The sequence below is a fragment of the Salarias fasciatus genome, chromosome 2 (assembly GCF_902148845.1).
Source record: "Salarias fasciatus chromosome 2, fSalaFa1.1, whole genome shotgun sequence".
NCBI lineage: Eukaryota > Metazoa > Chordata > Actinopteri > Blenniiformes > Blenniidae > Salarias > Salarias fasciatus.
The window spans coordinates 12,214,323-12,233,028 of NC_043746.1; the positions used below are offsets into that span (position 1 = coordinate 12,214,323).

An 18,706-nucleotide genomic window follows, 5' to 3' on the forward strand; every position below is an offset into this window, starting at 1 on the left:
CGAACCCGCAACGTTATTAATAGACAGGACAATGAATGTAGAATGGAGGGATCATACCAAATTTGTAAAGAACAAGCTGCTGTGCTATGGATTTAATTGTGCTAAACATTGCCAGACAAAACGCACTGACAAATTAAATAGTGTTACAGAGCAGTGAAGGCAGTTTACCAAAACAGTTTAACAGTATTTCTGTTTTTAATTAGGTGTTTACATTGAGCAGAACTCAAGTAAATTCTTCTTTGGACTATTATAGTTTAAGTTGGTGACTCACAGCACCGGCTTGTAGAATAAAAGGTTATCAAATGCTCTTTTTTTTACATTCTGTAATTACTGTATTATCTACTAATAATAGAGAGGACTTTAATTTCTTTTAATCATTTACAGAAAAAATAATGACTTGAAAAAAATGTGTTTTTCTTCTTTTTTTTTCCAACACAAGACATGTTTCAGCGCTCCTTCCTTCCAGTTCCTGGCATCTTGATCATATTGATGCACCAGATGCATCCGGAAACAAACCCCTGGAAAGTGTCTCAGCACACTGGCTGGCTGCATTCAGCAAACAAACCGTCTCTGTCAAGTTCAGTTTCAGTGCAAAAATGTTGACTCTTGAATCAATGCGATTTATTAATGACAGAGCGCTCTCACCCCACAGCGAGACGGTTGAGGCTTCAAACACTGGGCGTGCCTTTCTGTGTGGAGTTTGCATGTTCTCCCGGTGTGTGGGATAGAAAATGGATGGATGATTCATTCTGTAATGGTTTTTTTTTTTTTTTTTAAAGCAGCTTCACTACACATTGTATAGCTTATAAACAAAAATAAAAGAAATCACAAAAAAATGTGCGCACTGTTTCTTTAAATACAATATGTGAGTGAAAAAGGCGAAGGATAACTTGTGTTTTGCCTTGTGGGTGAAAGTTTAGTATTTGAAGTATCCAGGAAGAACCAGACTGCAGGTCTTAGTTTTGGCTGAAATAAAACCGTTCACTTTGAAGGAAAATGTGTTAATAGGAGCACAATGCACTTTTTTTTTTTTTTTTTCCATATTTACACCTTACTTCTTGACACCTGATAAACACCACCTCTCTCCGGCTGGGAACGTCTACACTTCCCAAGGATGAAGGAAGGGAAACTGTTCATGTAAACCCGTGAGACGCAGAGCTGATCCTATTCTAGATACCTTGTCTCTCAGTGACAGCACAATCCCAAATCCTCCTAAAAGTCACTGCTGAACACGCAGCACTCGCGGTGCTTCCCCCCACTGCTGTGGCGTCAACGTCACCGAGGTGTTTCCCTCAACTGCCAGGGTTCCACGGCTCTATTTTCTCGGGTGATTCCTGTAATTTCAGCCACTCAAACAAACCCTGCGCTCAGCGCCGGCACTCTGTGAATGACAGAAAGGCAGAGGAAAGAGCGACAAGGGGGCTGGTTAAGTGCACTGAGTGAGCGGCGGTAATCACAGCTCTGGTAAAAGCACTCGTTTGCTCCGTGTAGCATTCCTGAGAATGAGCCCACTCTGTCTGATTCTATCTCTCTTTCCCTCTCTTCCTCTCTCTGTCTGATAATAGCTCTAGATTGAGTAATTGTGTGTTTGAGTGGAGCTACACTGCAGGGTGGAACCTGCAATCAGATACTGAGAATACGTTTGTCTCTCTCTCTCTCTCTCTCTCTTACTATCTGTCGGTTCATTCATACAGTGCCTCAGCAGTCTGGCTTCTGCACACCCAGCACTCCCTCCAGCCCTGCGGTTCCTGCAGGCCTCACCCCTCTGCGTTTTTTTTTTTTTTTTTTTTTTTTCCCTCCTCTTCCTGCACGGAGCCTATACTCCGCACAGCCAGCGAGGGCGAGGGTCAATAACAGCTGTGCGCTGCGCTGTAATTGATGTCATCATTTCAATTTGAGCTGATTACAGTTGAGAGCTGCTTATCGTGTGACCCGGGGTGGAATAACACAGTGTAGGGCCCAGCGAGCCAACACGCCTGACCAAGCTTAACCGCCGGGCCGCCTGAATGGATGGATGGGCCGGCGCTGCCCGGGGCCGCCTCCTCTATTGACTTCTAATGCGGAGGTAATGACTGAGTGTATTCCAGGGGCATGGCTGGCGCAAGTGTCCGTGTCGGTGGCATTTAGTGTAGTTCTGGGGATATTATTGAGATCGGCCTGCTTCCCTGTCGACACGCTCACACCATTAAGCCTTCTGCCGGCACCCTGCTCGTATCCGAGTGCGTGCACTTGTGCGACGTGTGCATTCTGTGATTTCTTGTAACTTTACACTTTCTGATTATACTACAACCGCAGCATTGAACTGAATTAATAACATGATTATGGGTTGTTTTTTTCTTTTTCTTTTTTTTTTTTAACATAGCTACTGGCAAAAAATGTGCCACCTCCAAGCACCCACCCACAGAAAATAAATTAATAAAGCACCTGTCAATGCTTTGGCATTCCTCCTCGCCGTTGATGTTTGAGTCTTTTCAGTGAATGCAGTGAAATAACACTGCTGCCTCGCAGCATTCCTGCTGTGTGCTAATAACACACATGAAGCACACAGTCACACAGAAACACGGCAAAGCAGAGTATAAAAAAGAAAAAAGAAAAAAAAAAAAACGGGCAACACCTGCACAGTGTCGGGGCTAATTATCTGCCAACATGAGCGGACGGCCGCAAAATGTGATTAGCAAGCAACGGAAATGTTTCCTGGTTGATAAGATCCACGGCCGGTTTCTTGGATCTGAACTTTATCCTGCATCGACGGCGGGCAATACCCCGAACCCTCAACGCCACTTGTCTGATCAATGCTTCAGGAGCAGAGCTGTTGCTAAAAACAGACAAAGACTGCACACTAAAGGAACACTGTCGCTCGGTGTCTGCTTCTTTCTTGCCGGCGCTCTGAATCTGTGGGTGTTGGGGAGCAAAACACTGTCTGCGACATTCTTCTTCCTTCGCTTTCTCTGTCATTTTCCTGACTCTTTTAATGCCATCATTAGGAGAGCTCCCCTGCCTGCTGATAATGCTGCTGGCCAAGAAACACCAGACAGCGAGGGAAGCAAGGGGTGGAGACAATAAGAGAGATGTGTGCGCTGCTTTTTATAATGCAGCGGGGCGACGATGATGATGATGATGATGATGATGATGATCCAGAGAAAACTTTGCTTCTTGTTGCCATCTGTGGTGACAACGTGCCTGAGCGTCTGACCATCCTGTGGGCGTGGCGGTGCATTTACTGCATGTGTGTGTGTGTGTGTGTGTGTGTGTGTGTTTAAAGGTCTGCAGCTGTGAAAATGCGCGTCTCGGAATCCAGGTGTGCTTCCACCTGGATTTTAAGTGTAAAACACGAGATAACAGGTAACACACTTCCTCTGTCACAAAATGAGACGTAAAACTCGCTTCTCACCCCGCTGCTCGTCTTTTCTTCCCCGCCCATCATCGCCACGGATGTACCAACAATTCCCACGTCAGGCCATAGTCGCCGCAATGTTTGTGAGAACCTGCTGATTACCACAGCTGCTGCGGCCCAACGGGAAGCCTCACAGCAGAGATAATTATGTGGAGGTGCAGCTCTACAGCCAGCCTGCAGTACAACACATCAGGCATTTACCTTTTTTTTAATATCAATACTGTTAATATTTTAGTATATTTGTCACTGTTGCAAATAATTGTCACTGTTCTGGCGTCTTGTGTATTCATGTCTATCTTCCCGATATTGATTTGGCGTGAACGGTTCATCATTTCCAGGTTGACTGGGCGGACACTTGAGGCTTTTATCCTTCGTCGATCCAAACTGATTTCCCTCAGATTTGTCTGGCATGATTCTTCTTTTTCTTTCTCAGTCATCAGAGTTGTTGTCATCGTCCAGTCGCACATGACCAGCATGGGTTTAGAGTTAGTCACAAATCATATTGTGCGTCTGTGCCTGAGGATAACACCACTTAATACTGTGCATGGAGAAGATGTTCTGACTCTACTGAGGGTTTCTCTCGAGTGAAAGTCCTGATTAAAACATTGGACGAAAAGTTATAATGGACAAGTGGATTTGATGTATTTGAAAATGAACATGCTTCCAAAGTTAAAATCAATGCATCCCTGGCCTCAAGCCTATAGTTATTCTCAGATCGTGTAAGCCTCCTGTACACTATGGATATGAGAAATTACTGGCTTTAATGCGTCACATTGACAAAAAAAAAATTAAAGAATATATATCAAGGAAAAAGAATTGTTTTATAGCTATTTGTAGCCTAATGACGCTTCTGTGTCCCCTAAAAAAGGGCGTCGTTTTCTTACTACATACATTAAAAACAGACTAGTCATCTATGAATGCAACTGACCTCAAACACACGGCAGGAGGCCAACAGTGTCAACATCTGTGAACAAACCGTGTGTGAAGCAGCAGGAGGCACAAATAGAGTTCACTTACTGACATCTAGCTTTTTAATGCAGTTACTCACAGTAATACAATGTGTGAAAGAGTGTTTGTCTCCTCTGTTAAAACATGACTTTTCTGTGGTTTAATCACACCTGACGTCATTTTCTCCAGCCACAACCTGCGCTCAATCAGAAAATAACTTCAACAGGACCTGCCTATTAGTTTATTTCTCATTTGTTCCTGAATTTCTCTGGATCTCGGCATGATGTGTAGCTTTTGAGGATCTTTTGGTGGACTTCACTTTGTCAGGCTGGTCCCATTTAAGTTATTTTTTGATTGAGAGCAGGTGTGGCAGTAATCACTCCTGGATGTGGCTGAAGAAATTGAAGTCAGGTGTGATAAACCATGGTTAAGTCCTGTTTTAACAGAGGGTTGCAAACGCTTTCACACAGGGAAATGGAGGTTTGGATTTTTTTTCTCACAGAAACCTTCAATTAAAAACTGATTTTTTTGGTTTACGTGTGCTGTCTTTGTCTTATACTGAAATTTGTTTTAATGATCTGAAAAATTTAGATTTCACAAATGCCAATAATAAAGAAACCAGGAGCACCTATTCACACTGCTGAATATAAAACCTGCTAGATTCCAGCATTGTGATCAAATTTGTCTGGGAGCACCATAATCAACAAAACCATCTCCTGATGGCGATTGTCCCCGATACCAAGCTTCTCAGAGATTTACAGGAATATCTATTTGCTTAGCTGTAAACCCTGCAGGTGTCTCTCCCTTTTGCTCTCCAGTGTAAAAGCTGCAGCGGCGTGCAGAGCCTCACCTGTCAACATGGAAGGAATATTCAAATGTTTGAACCATAAACTGAATTTACATTTAACTCAAACAATTTTGATTGTTTTGTTCAATTCAAAATTGCTCAATTTGCACATTCTAGATCCACTTTTTCACAATGGATTGTATTGGATTATATTTTTTTGCAATAAATGTGCATCAAGGTGGTCTACAGTTCACCGCCTGTTGCTCCAGTCTTCACTGAATCTTTTTACTACCATTAAGCCTTTTTTTTATTTTTACATAAGTTTGGGTTCCTGCCTTCCCGGTGTGTTGGTGAATTTAAACTCTCTCTGTCCAACATGCAATTAGTTTGTTTTGGGTTTTTTTCTGGCCGTGACAGTAAACCAATGGGCTTGTTTACAGCCAGGCCCTTCGCTGTGTGTGTATTTATTATCCATTTGTCTTGTAACTATTAATATTTCCTTGCACATAATATTAACTAATTTAATATTATATTCTTACTGATATGCGATGTAAAATATCGGCCCTTAACTGCTGCTGTTCAAACAGTGAATCATCTATGCTTCTAGTGAAATATCAGGTAGGAACCTGACCGGAAGTTCAGTGGAAGGCATGTTTCCATTTCTCTTCTCATTTTAATGTAATAAACAAACACAATCTAAGTTCAGCAAACAGCCATATCCCTTTGAATACAGGATTGTTTGTTACAACAAATCTTTCTGCACCTCTGACCTGAACTACAGAAATAAAAAAGCTTCTCCCTTTTTCTTCTATCTGCATGCGTTAGCCCACGAATTAAACAGGTGAGACAATGTGGCTTTGAATTGTTGCGTGACCCCTATCTAACCTGGATTTACAACTGAGAAGAAAGGTTCCACTTTATTTTTTTGAACCTTTGCATTTTATTGTCAATGAAGCAGACCCATTTGCAGGTTTTCTTTTAACCAGCGTGCAGAAAAGCAGGACTCTGACACCAAACAGCTCAATCAATCCCAGCCATCAATACCGGTATTATTTAAGCTCGGGCTTTTCCCGCTGTGGCATATCCAAACATGAAAAATAACCCGTTGTGAGCTTTCTGTTGGAAATCAGTGTTCTCGGGTAGAAATTTCAGAGCCACTGAACAACTTTAAACCTCAATTCTTGTCCACAAATAGATTTCACAGGAACACACACACACATGGGACACAAAAACATTCATGTATGAAGTGGAGGCCTTTCATATGATTCATGCTATGTCTGCCTCAGCACTATCATACAAACAGTCTCAGATGCAGTTTAATTTCATTTTGGACTGTGAACACACGAACACACACACACACACACACACACACACACACACACACACACACACACAGAGTTCAGTACGCTCACTGTGCAGAGTGCTGCCTCCTTTTAGCCATCCAGGGAACTAACCAGCTGATCACGGCTTTGCAGCTACACAGAAATCCAATTCCCTCCAAAGGTCATTTGTCCAGTCAAAGAGTTTCTTTCCCACCGGTCTCTCTATTACTTTTATTCTCCTCGATTCGTACTTTTTGCGCTTGTAACTAACCACTGTTCCACGGTGCATTTTATTATCATTGTTGTTATTATCACCAGCATCATTGATTTTTTTTTTTTTTCACTTTTGAGGACAGTGGGAAGTTTTGGCCTGTTATACATGTGGCCTCTGCAGGACAAACCTCCTCTCTATGAATGGACACAACCAGGAGCTGAACTGAGCTGCCTGAGATTTAAAAAGGCAGATGTGGGCCGAGCCGAACAGAGCTTGGCCGTATTTATTGGCACGCTTGAACGGGTTGTAAGAATTGATTAGCAATGACAAGAAGTTGTCCAAGGGCAAAGTGGAGCAGATCAGATGGAAACAGGCAGAAGGAAAGTGATTGTTATGAAAAGGTTTCCCCACATTTTGGAACGTTATCTGGTATCAATACGTTATTGGTAATCAATCAGATTCAGTCCAGTAAATTCTTGTATCATTCAGTAGATTAAAAAACATTTGTCTCAGTAGTTTCAGAAGGTCCTGATAATGAAGATTACATTTCAAAAACTGCTTCTACAAACCTAATTATGAACAGACTCACATTTGATCTGTTTGTAATTTAGTTGATAACATTAAATATTTCCTCTGTAAATGTGGCTGGAAATAATTTGCGCGTTGAACTGAGTTCAGCTAATATTAGCGATTCACTTCAAAAAAAGGATTATATAATACTACCAGTCTATTTCTTTTTTTTCCCAGTTTCTCTGCTGCTGTAAAGTAAGAAAAACAGAAAGGTGTTTTTACCTGATTCAACAGCTGAAGACAACACGCCGGAAACCTCCTATATGCTTTAAATTTAAAATAAACCATTTACTTTGCACTTTTCATAATGCAAGAAAAAGTGTTTAACAAGCATATGTTTGTTCATTAAACAAAGCCAGTTTCAATAAACTGCTATGTGTAATTTGTATCCAAAGCTTATGTTTCGAAAACCAATGATTAGCTTCTCTCTCTCTCTTTTGTTTTTTCGACCGCTAAAGTGTCTTGATAGAACATAATTACAGTGACTACAGGATGAGCCAACCTTTACTGGTTATGTTCGACACTTGGTTAAGAAGAGGGAATACTGTTAATTATTTTTAATATAGAACACTTCCAGAGCAGAGACGACGCTTAACCCAGAACCACAATATTTTCCTCTTTTGGGAGGAGAAAAACCAGTGTTTGATGTCAGAGTTGCACACATCACCTTCTTTATAGATGAAGAAAACTGCTGGAGTTAACGTAATATACACAATACCCATGATGCACTTTGCCTGTTTTAGACAGACAAGGGTCACAACAAGCCAGCATTGTTCTAAAAAGCAGGGGATTCCCCCAAAACGGTCGCCAGTCAGTCACACAGTGAAATACAGAGAGGCACGGTACCTTATGTATTCCTCTGAATGTGCTTTTTATGAGTCACCAATGAAATTAGCATGCATGCTGCATTTTTGATTTTAAAAGAAATCCCATGCAGACAGTTGGAGAAGATGCGAACTCCACACAGAGAAATGTCATGGGCCAGACAGATTCAGTCAGACACCTACGTACAGGGAGGAGACGGCACGTCTGTCACAACAAGCTATTCTCGAACACAGAGTTACTCATTTTCTTTCTCTCAATTAACTTTCCTCATACATCTCACTCCCACAGCTGTGACATGCACCGGTCAAAACCTCCAGCCCAGTCTGACATTCATGGATTGCAGAATTTGAACTTATAATGAATGAAAATTTGACGTTTTCTCGTCATCGCTTAGAAAATACTTCCCATCACATGTTTTAATGAAACCAGCCAAACACACAGAGAAAAACCAAAGATCAACATTGACTGATTTGATCTGCTCAATAACCCTTTGACAGCAGGATCTCCTGGAAACTGCCAATAGGCTCCAAAACGAAAGGAGAGAGCGAGAAGCAGCAGCAGCAGCAGCAGCAGCAGCAGCAGTGAGTTGCCACTGGCTGGTGTCAAGCTAAGTGGGCTTGTCAGGCCGATGCTGTCCTGGCTCCTTGCCTGCTCTCTCAGCTGCTCGCTCAGTCCCCAGTGTCCTCAAACCTAAACGGATCCAGTTGCTGATGCTCAGCTCCAGTGGTGGGCTGATCTGGCTGACTAATGAACACTTTCTCCTAATGAGGGGAACTCCTCCCCCCACCCCCCCGATCTCATCAACCCCCGGAAAGCCTCTTATGTGCATATTTCACCATATTTGCTTCACCTGAGGCTCCTCTCTCCTGTGCGTCCCCTCCACCTCTTTCTGGAGCTCTACCCTCCATATTTCCGCATCCTCTCATCTCGGCTCCAGTGCGCAGCCTTCACACTGTCTGTATCTCACTTCTCTCCCTTACTGACAGCCATTCACCAACTGTTTGCCATCGCTTTCCTTTTTTCTCTATTCATCAGCTCTATTAAAAGCATTTACAATTCAGGCTCTTCGCAACTGTTGTGTAACCAAAATATTTCATGGTGGCAGTTTAAATTTGAACGTGGTCGTCGTCGCAGCTATTCGTCCGCTGCTCCTGCCTCTGAGAGTGAAACGTGTCGGCTAAGTGCTCACCTGGAAGAATGGAAATAGTGACGCGTGCTGAGGTTACCTGTGAAACAACAGTGTATTCCTTTAATAATCACCTCCCTTCCCCCATACGTGCATAAACTAAAAGGGGTAGAGGACAGAGAGATAAAAACATGACTCAGGTATTTCTGTCTGCAGGCCGCTTTAAAGGACAACAGGGGAAGAGGCAAAGTGAATCACAGGCCTGACCCCATGACAAACCCTGAGTGCTGCGATCTTCCAAAAAAGAAAGAAAAAAAAAGAAGAAGGGAGCCAGGATGTCTTGCTTTTGCTATCTGGATCTGCTCCCTTGTGTCCCCTCCTGCAGACACTTCTATCAAGAGCTCAGAGAACACGACAGCAGCCAGAGAGATAAGGGGAGGAGACAGGTGGCGCAGGGCGTCCACTTACCAGGCCGTCACAGTTGCTGATAGCCACGGTGGCTCCCGGCGCGTCCGCGATGTCACCGACGTACAGGCATTCATCGTGCAGCGGCTCGGAGCGCCGCGTGCTGTCGCTGTCATCCCGCCACTCCATCTTGGCTCCGGGGGCCACCAGCCTGGCGTTGTGGCGCAGGCGCAGGTGGAACTCCCGGCCGAAGACGGTGACGTTGTAGTAAAGCCTTTCCCGAGGAGCCGCGGGCCCCGGGCTCCCCTCGGCTCCTCTCGGTCCTTCCCACTCATCAGTGCCTTCTCCTACCTCCCTCCTCCGGCGCCTACGGGACTGCCCCCCTGCCATGCGGCCAGCTGAGATGGCGTGCGACAGGAAGCGGCCCTCTGCGTCCACACTGATCGGCCTCACCAGTCCATACTCCCCCAGAACGTGCTGCAGGGAGTCTGGGAAGGAAGACAAGGCGAGGGAGGGGGAAGGAATGTTATTTGGTGAGTAACATGTGCACATGTGGAAAAAGATAAAACAGAAACCAGGGGATGCAGAGTGGGAGACGTCATGGGAGAAGTATGGAGGATAAACAGTGGAGAGATGAGGAGTCATGGATAGGAGGATGGAAAGAAGGAAGAAGGAAAAAGATGGGATGGGGAAAATCCAGAGTGCATTTTATTATTCCGTATTTCATAAGTTGTGTCTAAAAGAAACACAACAATGATATATCTTTTTATATTTAAAAAAAAAATGAAAACAGTAACCTTTCACACGCACAGCACAGCCCCACCCATGAACCCGGAGGCGACCCCGGTGCTCGGCTGCGTGCGTCTGGAAACGGCAGCCTCAGCAGCTCGCGCTGCGCTCCTGACACCTCCGGTGCCCTTCCACCGCACACAGGAGAGCCGGGGCGAGAGCAAGATGCTAATTGCGGCTTTCTCACCCTGTTTTTATCACTGTCGAACTGCTCGATCTGAGAAAAAAAAATGTCCATAACCTCGACAGCGACTTAACACAGAAAACAGAAAAAAAAAAAAAAACAGACCCAATCCCTGAAAAGGCGTCTTGATATTGTGAAACACAGAGTTGCTTCCTGCTATAACTAATCCGATAATTATCATTTTTTTTATCATCAAAATGAGCGTGTTGAAGTGACATCTGGGGACAGTTTCTTGTATTAAGAAGTGTCTCGTGTTTCCAAGTGACAGTGACAATACAGGTGCATTTTGAAGGCGACCTGAGAGATGCTCCCTGCGCCCACACACACACACACACACACACACTCACACACACTTAAAACACCCTGAGCCAAGGCCACTCCGCGGTGTCAATGCCATCACATGATATCACCTCGTGCAGATATGTGATCCTCGTGTGCACCTGGGATTTATTGTTCAGCGACCGTCCACCTTTCACATCCAATTGATAAAGTTTACTGACTGCCCAAACCGAACACACACTGTTAATATTCCTCGAACCGTCGTGTAGGAGGGATGATTTGATAACAGTGTGATCAATAAACTGACATCCGACTCCAGCGTCCTGTGACGGATCGATAGATGCGACAGCGGCCGTATCAGATAATATTAGGCGACTTCTCTGCAAGATCCGACAGCAAGCCGGCGTGGTGCATCTGCTGCCCCTTTACACCCCGGATAAATTCATCCCAGGGTAAAAAGCAAAGCACAACACTGCTTGCACCGCTGGGTAACCTTCGGAAAGTCCCTGCAAGCATCACAGCAGGACACACAGAAGTTGCAAACCGCACACGGCGGTGTTATTTGCAAAAAATAAAAAAATAAAATGAAGCAAAAAAAAAAAAAATATATAGAATAAAATCTCAGAATAAGAAACGGGACAGTGCCCCGTCGCTACGATGAGCTTCTCCAGAGCGCAAGAGGAGCCCCTGCTGATGAGGAGGATCACAAGATAGACGGAGAACAATATAAACACTGACCACGTTTGGCCGCTCTCTACTCACCAACGCTACTGGCGATGTAAAGGCCGCTGGTGTGCAGCAGAAAGGCCGGTAAAATAATTAGGACAGTAAATCCCGGCGAGAGACCCATGGCAGCTCCGAACTGCGCAGGTGAGAGAGTGGGACTCCGGGCTCCAGTGTGGTGAAGTTCCCCGCCTGGCGCGACCAGCCACGCCACGACAGCAACAGCACAGCAGCCCGCAACTAGACTGCCAAGTGCACCGGGAGAGACGGAGCTCTCCTCCCCTCTCTCTCTCCCGCTCTCCGCCGAGGTCTCTCTCTCCCTCTCTCTCCCTCACTCACTCTCTCTCCAACTCTTCCCCTCTCTCTTCCTCTCAACTCCTTCCTTTAACAGTGTGTGTGTGCGCGCGTGTGTGCTCCCCATTCACTCCTCAACCCCCCACCCCCCACCAACACTACGCGCTCACACACAGACACACACACATACACACACAAACACACGCGCACACATTCGCGCGGCCCAGAGCGCACCGGACACCGGGGCTCCCACCCACTCCCCGGCGCTCGTGCGTGCGCGTGCGTGTCAGAGCCGCTCTGCGGGACTGACGGCCCTCTCTTGACAGCTCACACACACGCGCACGCACACACACACACACATACACACAGAAACATGGGGGGAATTACCGAGCAAGCCGCTTTCACACACCGCCCCGTGTAAAAAGCTCGCGCTTAAGTCATTTGTGCGCGCCGGCCGCTCTCTCCGGGGTCATTACAACTCTTCACCTCTCCGCTCCGCCGCTCCCCGCTTTGCTGCAAACCTTTCATAAACTTTCAATAATCCTCGCGAGCGTCCCGCGTTTGGCTGAGCAGCAGCGCCCCTCGCGGCTCCCCGCTGCACGCGCAGCAGCGTCTGCCGGGCCCAGGGGTCCAATTTACAGACAGGAGAAAAAAGACAGGGAGAAGTCTTACCAGTCCTAACCTGCACTGCCCTCATTTAGCACATCATTTAGCCCTTTCGACCACTAATCTTAAACTGTTGTAAACACTGATGGGGAGCAGGAGTGAAACAATCGCTTTCATTTGGTTTCCAGGAGCCAAACAGTGATCCGCTTCACATTCGGCCTTTCATTGCAGAGTTTGCATGTTTCCTCTGTGAGCGAGTGGCTTTTCTCCAATTACTCAGACCAGAAACATGAGGCAGGATAATGATTATAAATGTCCAGTTTGAAATTTAGACTGTCAACAACTGTTATTGTTTTTTTTCTCAGAGAGGGACAGTCATATAGAGCTCTTTGAGTTGGAGGTTTCATTGCTTTGAACCTTAAAACGTATCCAAAATTATACAAGAGGAATTTGTCTTCAAGACAAATGGAGATAGAGCAGGAACTGCAAGATGAAAGGGCCATACAGTCATCTTCTGTCTTGTTACTCCATATGAGGTCTAGGTGGCAGCATGGGCAGTAAAGAAGCCTAGAATACCCCCCCACATCCCCCTCCCCCCCTTCAGCTAAAAGAACTACTGACTACTGTCAAACATGAGCATCATCCCATTACTATTGATGAGTTGCAATTACAACATCAACTGAACTGAATTCATAAGATCATCCCTCAGCGTATTCTTTTAATTATTCAACAGTTTATAAAACAGCTTAACCAACAGAGCAAACAGGAGCATTGTTTAAAAGGAAAAAGAGTGACCAAGTATTTCTGCATTCTATTTATATTGTGAAAAGAAAAAAGCACAAAAATGCTGAGTGGCCACTCTTCTATGGGACAGGATTCTTTTTTTACCTTTCCAAACTGTGTTTTAGAGTCAGGAGAGGTCCCAGTGAGAGAGGAACAAAATTTGAGAAATAATCCTGTAATATAGATATATGTTTCAACCGTTGTTTTTTTTTTGTTAATCAAACTATTTGTTTCACCTTGAGCACAACATGAAAACATTTATCAAACTAGAACTCCATGAAAGAAACTCAAATAATGACTTTTGCTGCTGTTTAATATTCTGATGTGTTTATGAGACTGATACACTTAAACAGATGCCTCAGCAGTATTCAAATACGTTGCAAAGTTAATAGTAGCTAAATCCCATTTGTTATTAATTATGTGTCGCAGGAGAAAACAAGCTGAGGCCAAGTGGTGAAAACTTTCTGGTGGGATTAGTTAATGTTTCTGCACAGTTTAGTCAGATTAGTGCAGCGCTGCTTTCTTGCAACCCACAGGCAGACTCCAGTAAATGTCACCTAAATATTAATGTGAAGCTCTTCAAGGCAACTCAAAGAAGTGAATTTGTAACTAAATAAAAGTTAATTGTCTCAGTGGCCTTGCCATTAGCTGCAAGAAATGACATTAAACTGGTTGTTTCTGCGTTGTACCTGTAATTTTCACCATTAGATTCTGTCACAGGGTTTGATTCTAAAACTCCTGTGTGGGAATATAAAGTACCTCTGTTCATTTCACCAAGTCAAAAACCAGCTCTGCTGTTTTTTGTTGTTTCTGGAGTCAGTTTAGTGTGGTCTTATGCACCACAGAAAAGATAAGCTGTATGATGTAGGCAGGTTTTTTTTTTTCTTTTTGCTGCAAATGAACATTTTATGTAAAAAATGAACAATATAGAACTGAATTTATGTGCATATTTAGATGGCAGAGATCAGAGATGGGATACTTGGACTCGAGACTCGGACTCGACTCGGACTCGAGTCACGATTTTATGACTTTTTGACTCGACTTGATAAAATCAAAAAAAGACTTGGACTTGCTTGGACTCTAAGCTCAGTGACTCTAGACTTGGACTTGACTCGAATCCTTTGACTCGACGAGTCACGTCAAGTCATAATAGTCATTTTAAAAGTGCGATGTATGAATCATTTTTATTTTTTATCGCTTCATTTCATGGGATCGCAGTGGTGAGGTGCGCCTGCAGCGGGAGCGCTTGTTTCGTGCCGCCTAGACCACGTGCAACGGGCGGAGTTCGTTCACTTCCGCATTGACGGGAGCGCTCGTTTTCAGCACCCGCGCATTCCAGGCGCATTCCAAACAACACAACAGGTCGGCCACGATTGTTTTTAATAAACTGGTTTCAACACTGCCCGCCTGGAATGCGCGCATAGGCGTCAGTTTAGGGGGAGACTTTTGCCAGGGATGTTTTTTTCTCCACCACAAACAAGTCCTTCACGTGAAGCCATTTTAACCCTGATTATTTTCAGTACTATATAACATTCCGATGCTCCTGAACGCATCGTCCGCAAGCATCAGAGACGCAAACAGACGTTCAGAGGATTAAAAAAACAAAACAAAAAGTGCGGCTGTTCTAAATGTGCGTCTGTTCCAGTGGAAGCTCCACACAGAGCAGCTCTGTCTTCTGCAGCACCTGTGGTGAGTTTGAAAACTTGGCTGCTAATTTAACCCTGTGATTATCCCAGGTTATAGACTTTATGCAAGAGGCGGTAGTCTGTTTTGAAATGTGGATATGCCCTGAAGAACATTACTGTCAACATGCTAACAGCAACATTTTGAGGCTGTTTGGCCTCATTCTAGTCTCAGCTAATGTTCATCATCAATATACTTTTCGTCCCTGGGGGACCTGTTGCTTTTGATTAAAAAGAAATGCGAGTTTTGTTGAAAGATGTGAATAGGGATGAATTTCATATTTTTATATTTGAACTGTAATGAAGAAGAATGCATCAAAGATGTTTTATTTCATTAAGGAAACAATTTATTTTAAGATAGGTTTAAATGTGCACACTTCTTTTTTTTTTAATCTGACCCTTGGTTCAAATCTCACTGGACATTTAACACTGAACATAGAAAACAGAGCTGAACATACTCAGACACTGTCTTTTGTCCCCAACAGAACTGCAGCTGTGAGGACTGGAAGTCCTACAGGTCCAGATATGTAGGCTACAAGGTAACATCATCATTTTTAAAAGTGCCCAAAAACATTGTCCTGCCGTTCTGAAGCACTAATGAAGACATGACATCTGTCCTCCTTGTCCGTCCTCCCAGCTTGTCTCTATGGACATGGCAGACAGTCACACTCGGCCTGGTCACAATCAACATTGACTCCAGGTGGACAGCAGACTAAAAAATTCAGCCTCAACAAACTGTGCCAATTTTTATTTTCACTATACTACAGTTTTCGAGCAATCAGATGCAAAAAAATTCATCCAGTAATCTTATTTGGTAGTAAAATGGTGATCAGTTAAAGATGTTGAGGTAAAATGGGGTATGGACTCTACATTATCATGACTTGGATAGCATAACAAGACTTAAAACAGATGAAGAGCATCACTACAACTTAATAAACTCAGTTGTTTGTTTAATTTAGTAAAATATATGAACAGAACTCTGCTTTATTGCCCATCAAATGACCACAAAAGACTCTATAACGTGCAAATGTGATGAAATATGTGGAAAATAAATTATCTTTTCTGCAAACTTAATATAAATGTCTGCACATACAATTTGCACATTGCTGGATTGCTGTAATTTATGTTTCTTAACTGATTTGTATCAAATGAACAACAACAACTGCATTATTTCTGAAATCTTGACACTCAGAAGTTTGTAAAACGTCCTATCGGGCCGATGAATCGGCCAATCCGATGAATCGGTCGACCTCTAACTGGTAGTGCAGTGAAATAACATAAAGTCACTGAAATTGTTGTTTAAATTATCTGGCAATTACCATTACCAAATTTACCAAATGAGAATTTTCCCGTAGCATTATGCGAGTTATTCAAAAAGAGGAATTTTGGAATTCAAAGTCCTTGCTTCGATTCTCTGCGTTAGTTTTCTGTGGGTAAAAGATGTACTTTTAGGCAAATATGTTGTCTTGAGAGTTGTAGATAAATACACCCCTTTTCAACATGCTCACATGTTCCAATAATATCAAGAATTTCAACTTCTAAGTGGAATAACAAAATGCGAGGGTCTGGACACTACATGGGGTACGGACACTACAATTGCAAACAACAGATCCCATTTGCAACTGTTGTAATATTAATTGTGTGCACTATATCCACAACATATCATCATTCAAATAGTGCTACCCAGGTATATAAAATAGAACATTCAGCTCAAGCCAAATACATAGTAGGAATGAGGAACTGGATAGGGGTACGGACACTACCGGAAATTCTGGACATCGAGATACTGTATTAGTTCAGCCTTTGTAACTTCATAGATAGTATATTGCTGATGCTATTTTTGGTCAGAAACTGATCCAATACCATAATAGATATATTTTAGACATGGCCTTGGCTTATATTGTGCTTATTTAAAAAAATAAGTCTCCATTAAGTCAAAAATCAGCTGAAATAGAGAAATATATAATGAGTTGAGCTTCCAGCTTCGCGGAACACAGCTCGGCCCCCACAGCTCGAATTTGCACGAAACAACCTGCAAAATAAAAGTAATCACATCCATTATCAAAAAACATCACAGTATTTCAATATATTTCTGATTTCCTTTGAAAATGAAGCTCCTAAAATTCAAACAATCTTGTTTTGACCAGATATAACGCCCTTTTTCCTACAAAAAACCTTACATCAAATCGTCTTGGCAAAGATGATCAATGAAACATGCAGAAATAAATGCATGTTGTTATTTCAGTAAGCCATTGGCTGTCCAAACACACTCTCAAATGCATTCAAACACTAGCCTACACCACATTAGAAGACAATAACAACACACACAATACATTTCACAGGAAGATTGTGACCAGGCCGACTGCTGAGCCTCTCCTGGGACATCGTGGAGCAGAGCCTCGTTTTCAGACGCCGTAGAGAACTGAGGCTGCTCTCTGCTTCTCTAGACGACACTGAACCACCAGCAGGAGCCGAGCCAGGGTCTGACCAGGGTCTCCACTGGGACCTCCAGCAAGAACCAGGGTCTCCTGATCAAATAAGTAAACTTTGCACTTCCATTGTAACTAGTAATCTGTAACCTGGGAGATAACCGGACTATTATTTTATTGTTTGTTTCTTTCTTTCTTTCTTTGTGCAGACGTCACCTCTTCAGTCACCAGTTCTGTCAGCTTTGTTCATTTCTGTTGATCTCTGCTCCTGGACAAATAAAATAATGGAAAACCCTCCTGAGACTGATGGTTCTCTGTGTCTAACACACCTTGGATGTTCAGTAATGTTTGTTGTTGTGTCGATGGTGCAGTTAGTATTTTAATATATTTCTTTAATGGTGGCAGAGCATATTTACCAGGGCAGAGACATGTCAGTATGTGTAGATCTGGTTCATTAGCTTGATCAGTCTAAAGCTATCTGAGGACGTCTGATGGTGATTCTGTGGATTAACAGACCGCCTCCTCTGATGTCGGTTGCTTTTCTTTTTGAAATGTTGATTTGTGATTAGGTCTTTCCTCAGATTTTATAAATGAAAGAAGGAAACAGAATGACTGGCCGTACGCAGGTTGTGCAGGAGGCAGTGAACGCAGCACAGCAGAATCAAACCTTCCATGAAACAGCAGAGAGCAGAAGAGGAAGAAGTCATACCATAACCTGGAATATCCACTCATGGTAGAGTTTTGCTCCAATAATTAAAGCTAATAATAATAATAATAATGATGACAATAAATGGTTCCAACCTCCCAGCAACAAAGGTAAGACAATAAGGCTTCATGTTGTTCTTCCTCTGCTGATTCACCAGGTTTTTGTGACAAAGTTGACAGAGTCATCAGACTGATCATTGGTGTTTCTGTTGTGGGCTGCCTAACTGTGTTTTTGTAATTTTTCCATTTACTCCTGGAGTTGCTTTGTGTAAAATGTTAGATTTGAGAGGACACGGGATAGTTAGGCTTGAAGCCAAGATTGGTCCAGTCACAGATATAATGTTCTGGTAACAGCATGTGTTCTAATGTAACTCCAACTATCCTCCAGTGACCTGAGGTTTATTCTTTTATTCTGGAAATGCTTTAACCTCCTTCCTATTTGTGATGAATAGAGTTCAGTGGTTTGTTTCTGTGTTGTCTCTGAGCTGTAAATCCAGTTGACAAGTAGCTGATGTATCTGACATGTAGCTGATTTCAACATGAAGTTCAGCATTGTTGGGTTTGTAACTCATAAAAGTTTGAGGCCAGAGGATTTTATTAAAAACATGACAATCACCTACAATGTGAAATAATTCTCTAAG

The 18,706-nt window shown here is 43.3% G+C and overlaps 1 protein-coding gene across 2 annotated transcripts in view; it reads right to left on the reverse strand.

The window, feature by feature from the left end:
• The window catches only part of LOC115398022 (A disintegrin and metalloproteinase with thrombospondin motifs 2-like), a 116,694-nt gene extending 104,832 nt beyond the window's left edge, over positions 1–11,862 (reverse strand). The window contains exons 1-2 of one of the 2 annotated variants that reach the window (XM_030104637.1): positions 11,606–11,862; positions 9,655–10,079 (exon numbers count right to left, since the gene is read on the reverse strand). In XM_030104637.1, coding sequence (XP_029960497.1) covers positions 9,655–10,079; positions 11,606–11,693 — 513 coding nt within the window. In that variant the 5' untranslated portion in view covers positions 11,694–11,862. The remainder of the gene's footprint in view (positions 1–9,654; positions 10,080–11,605) is intronic. The other variant, XM_030104645.1, reaches the window with a different exon arrangement.
• Between the last annotated feature and the right edge of the window lie 6,844 nt (positions 11,863–18,706).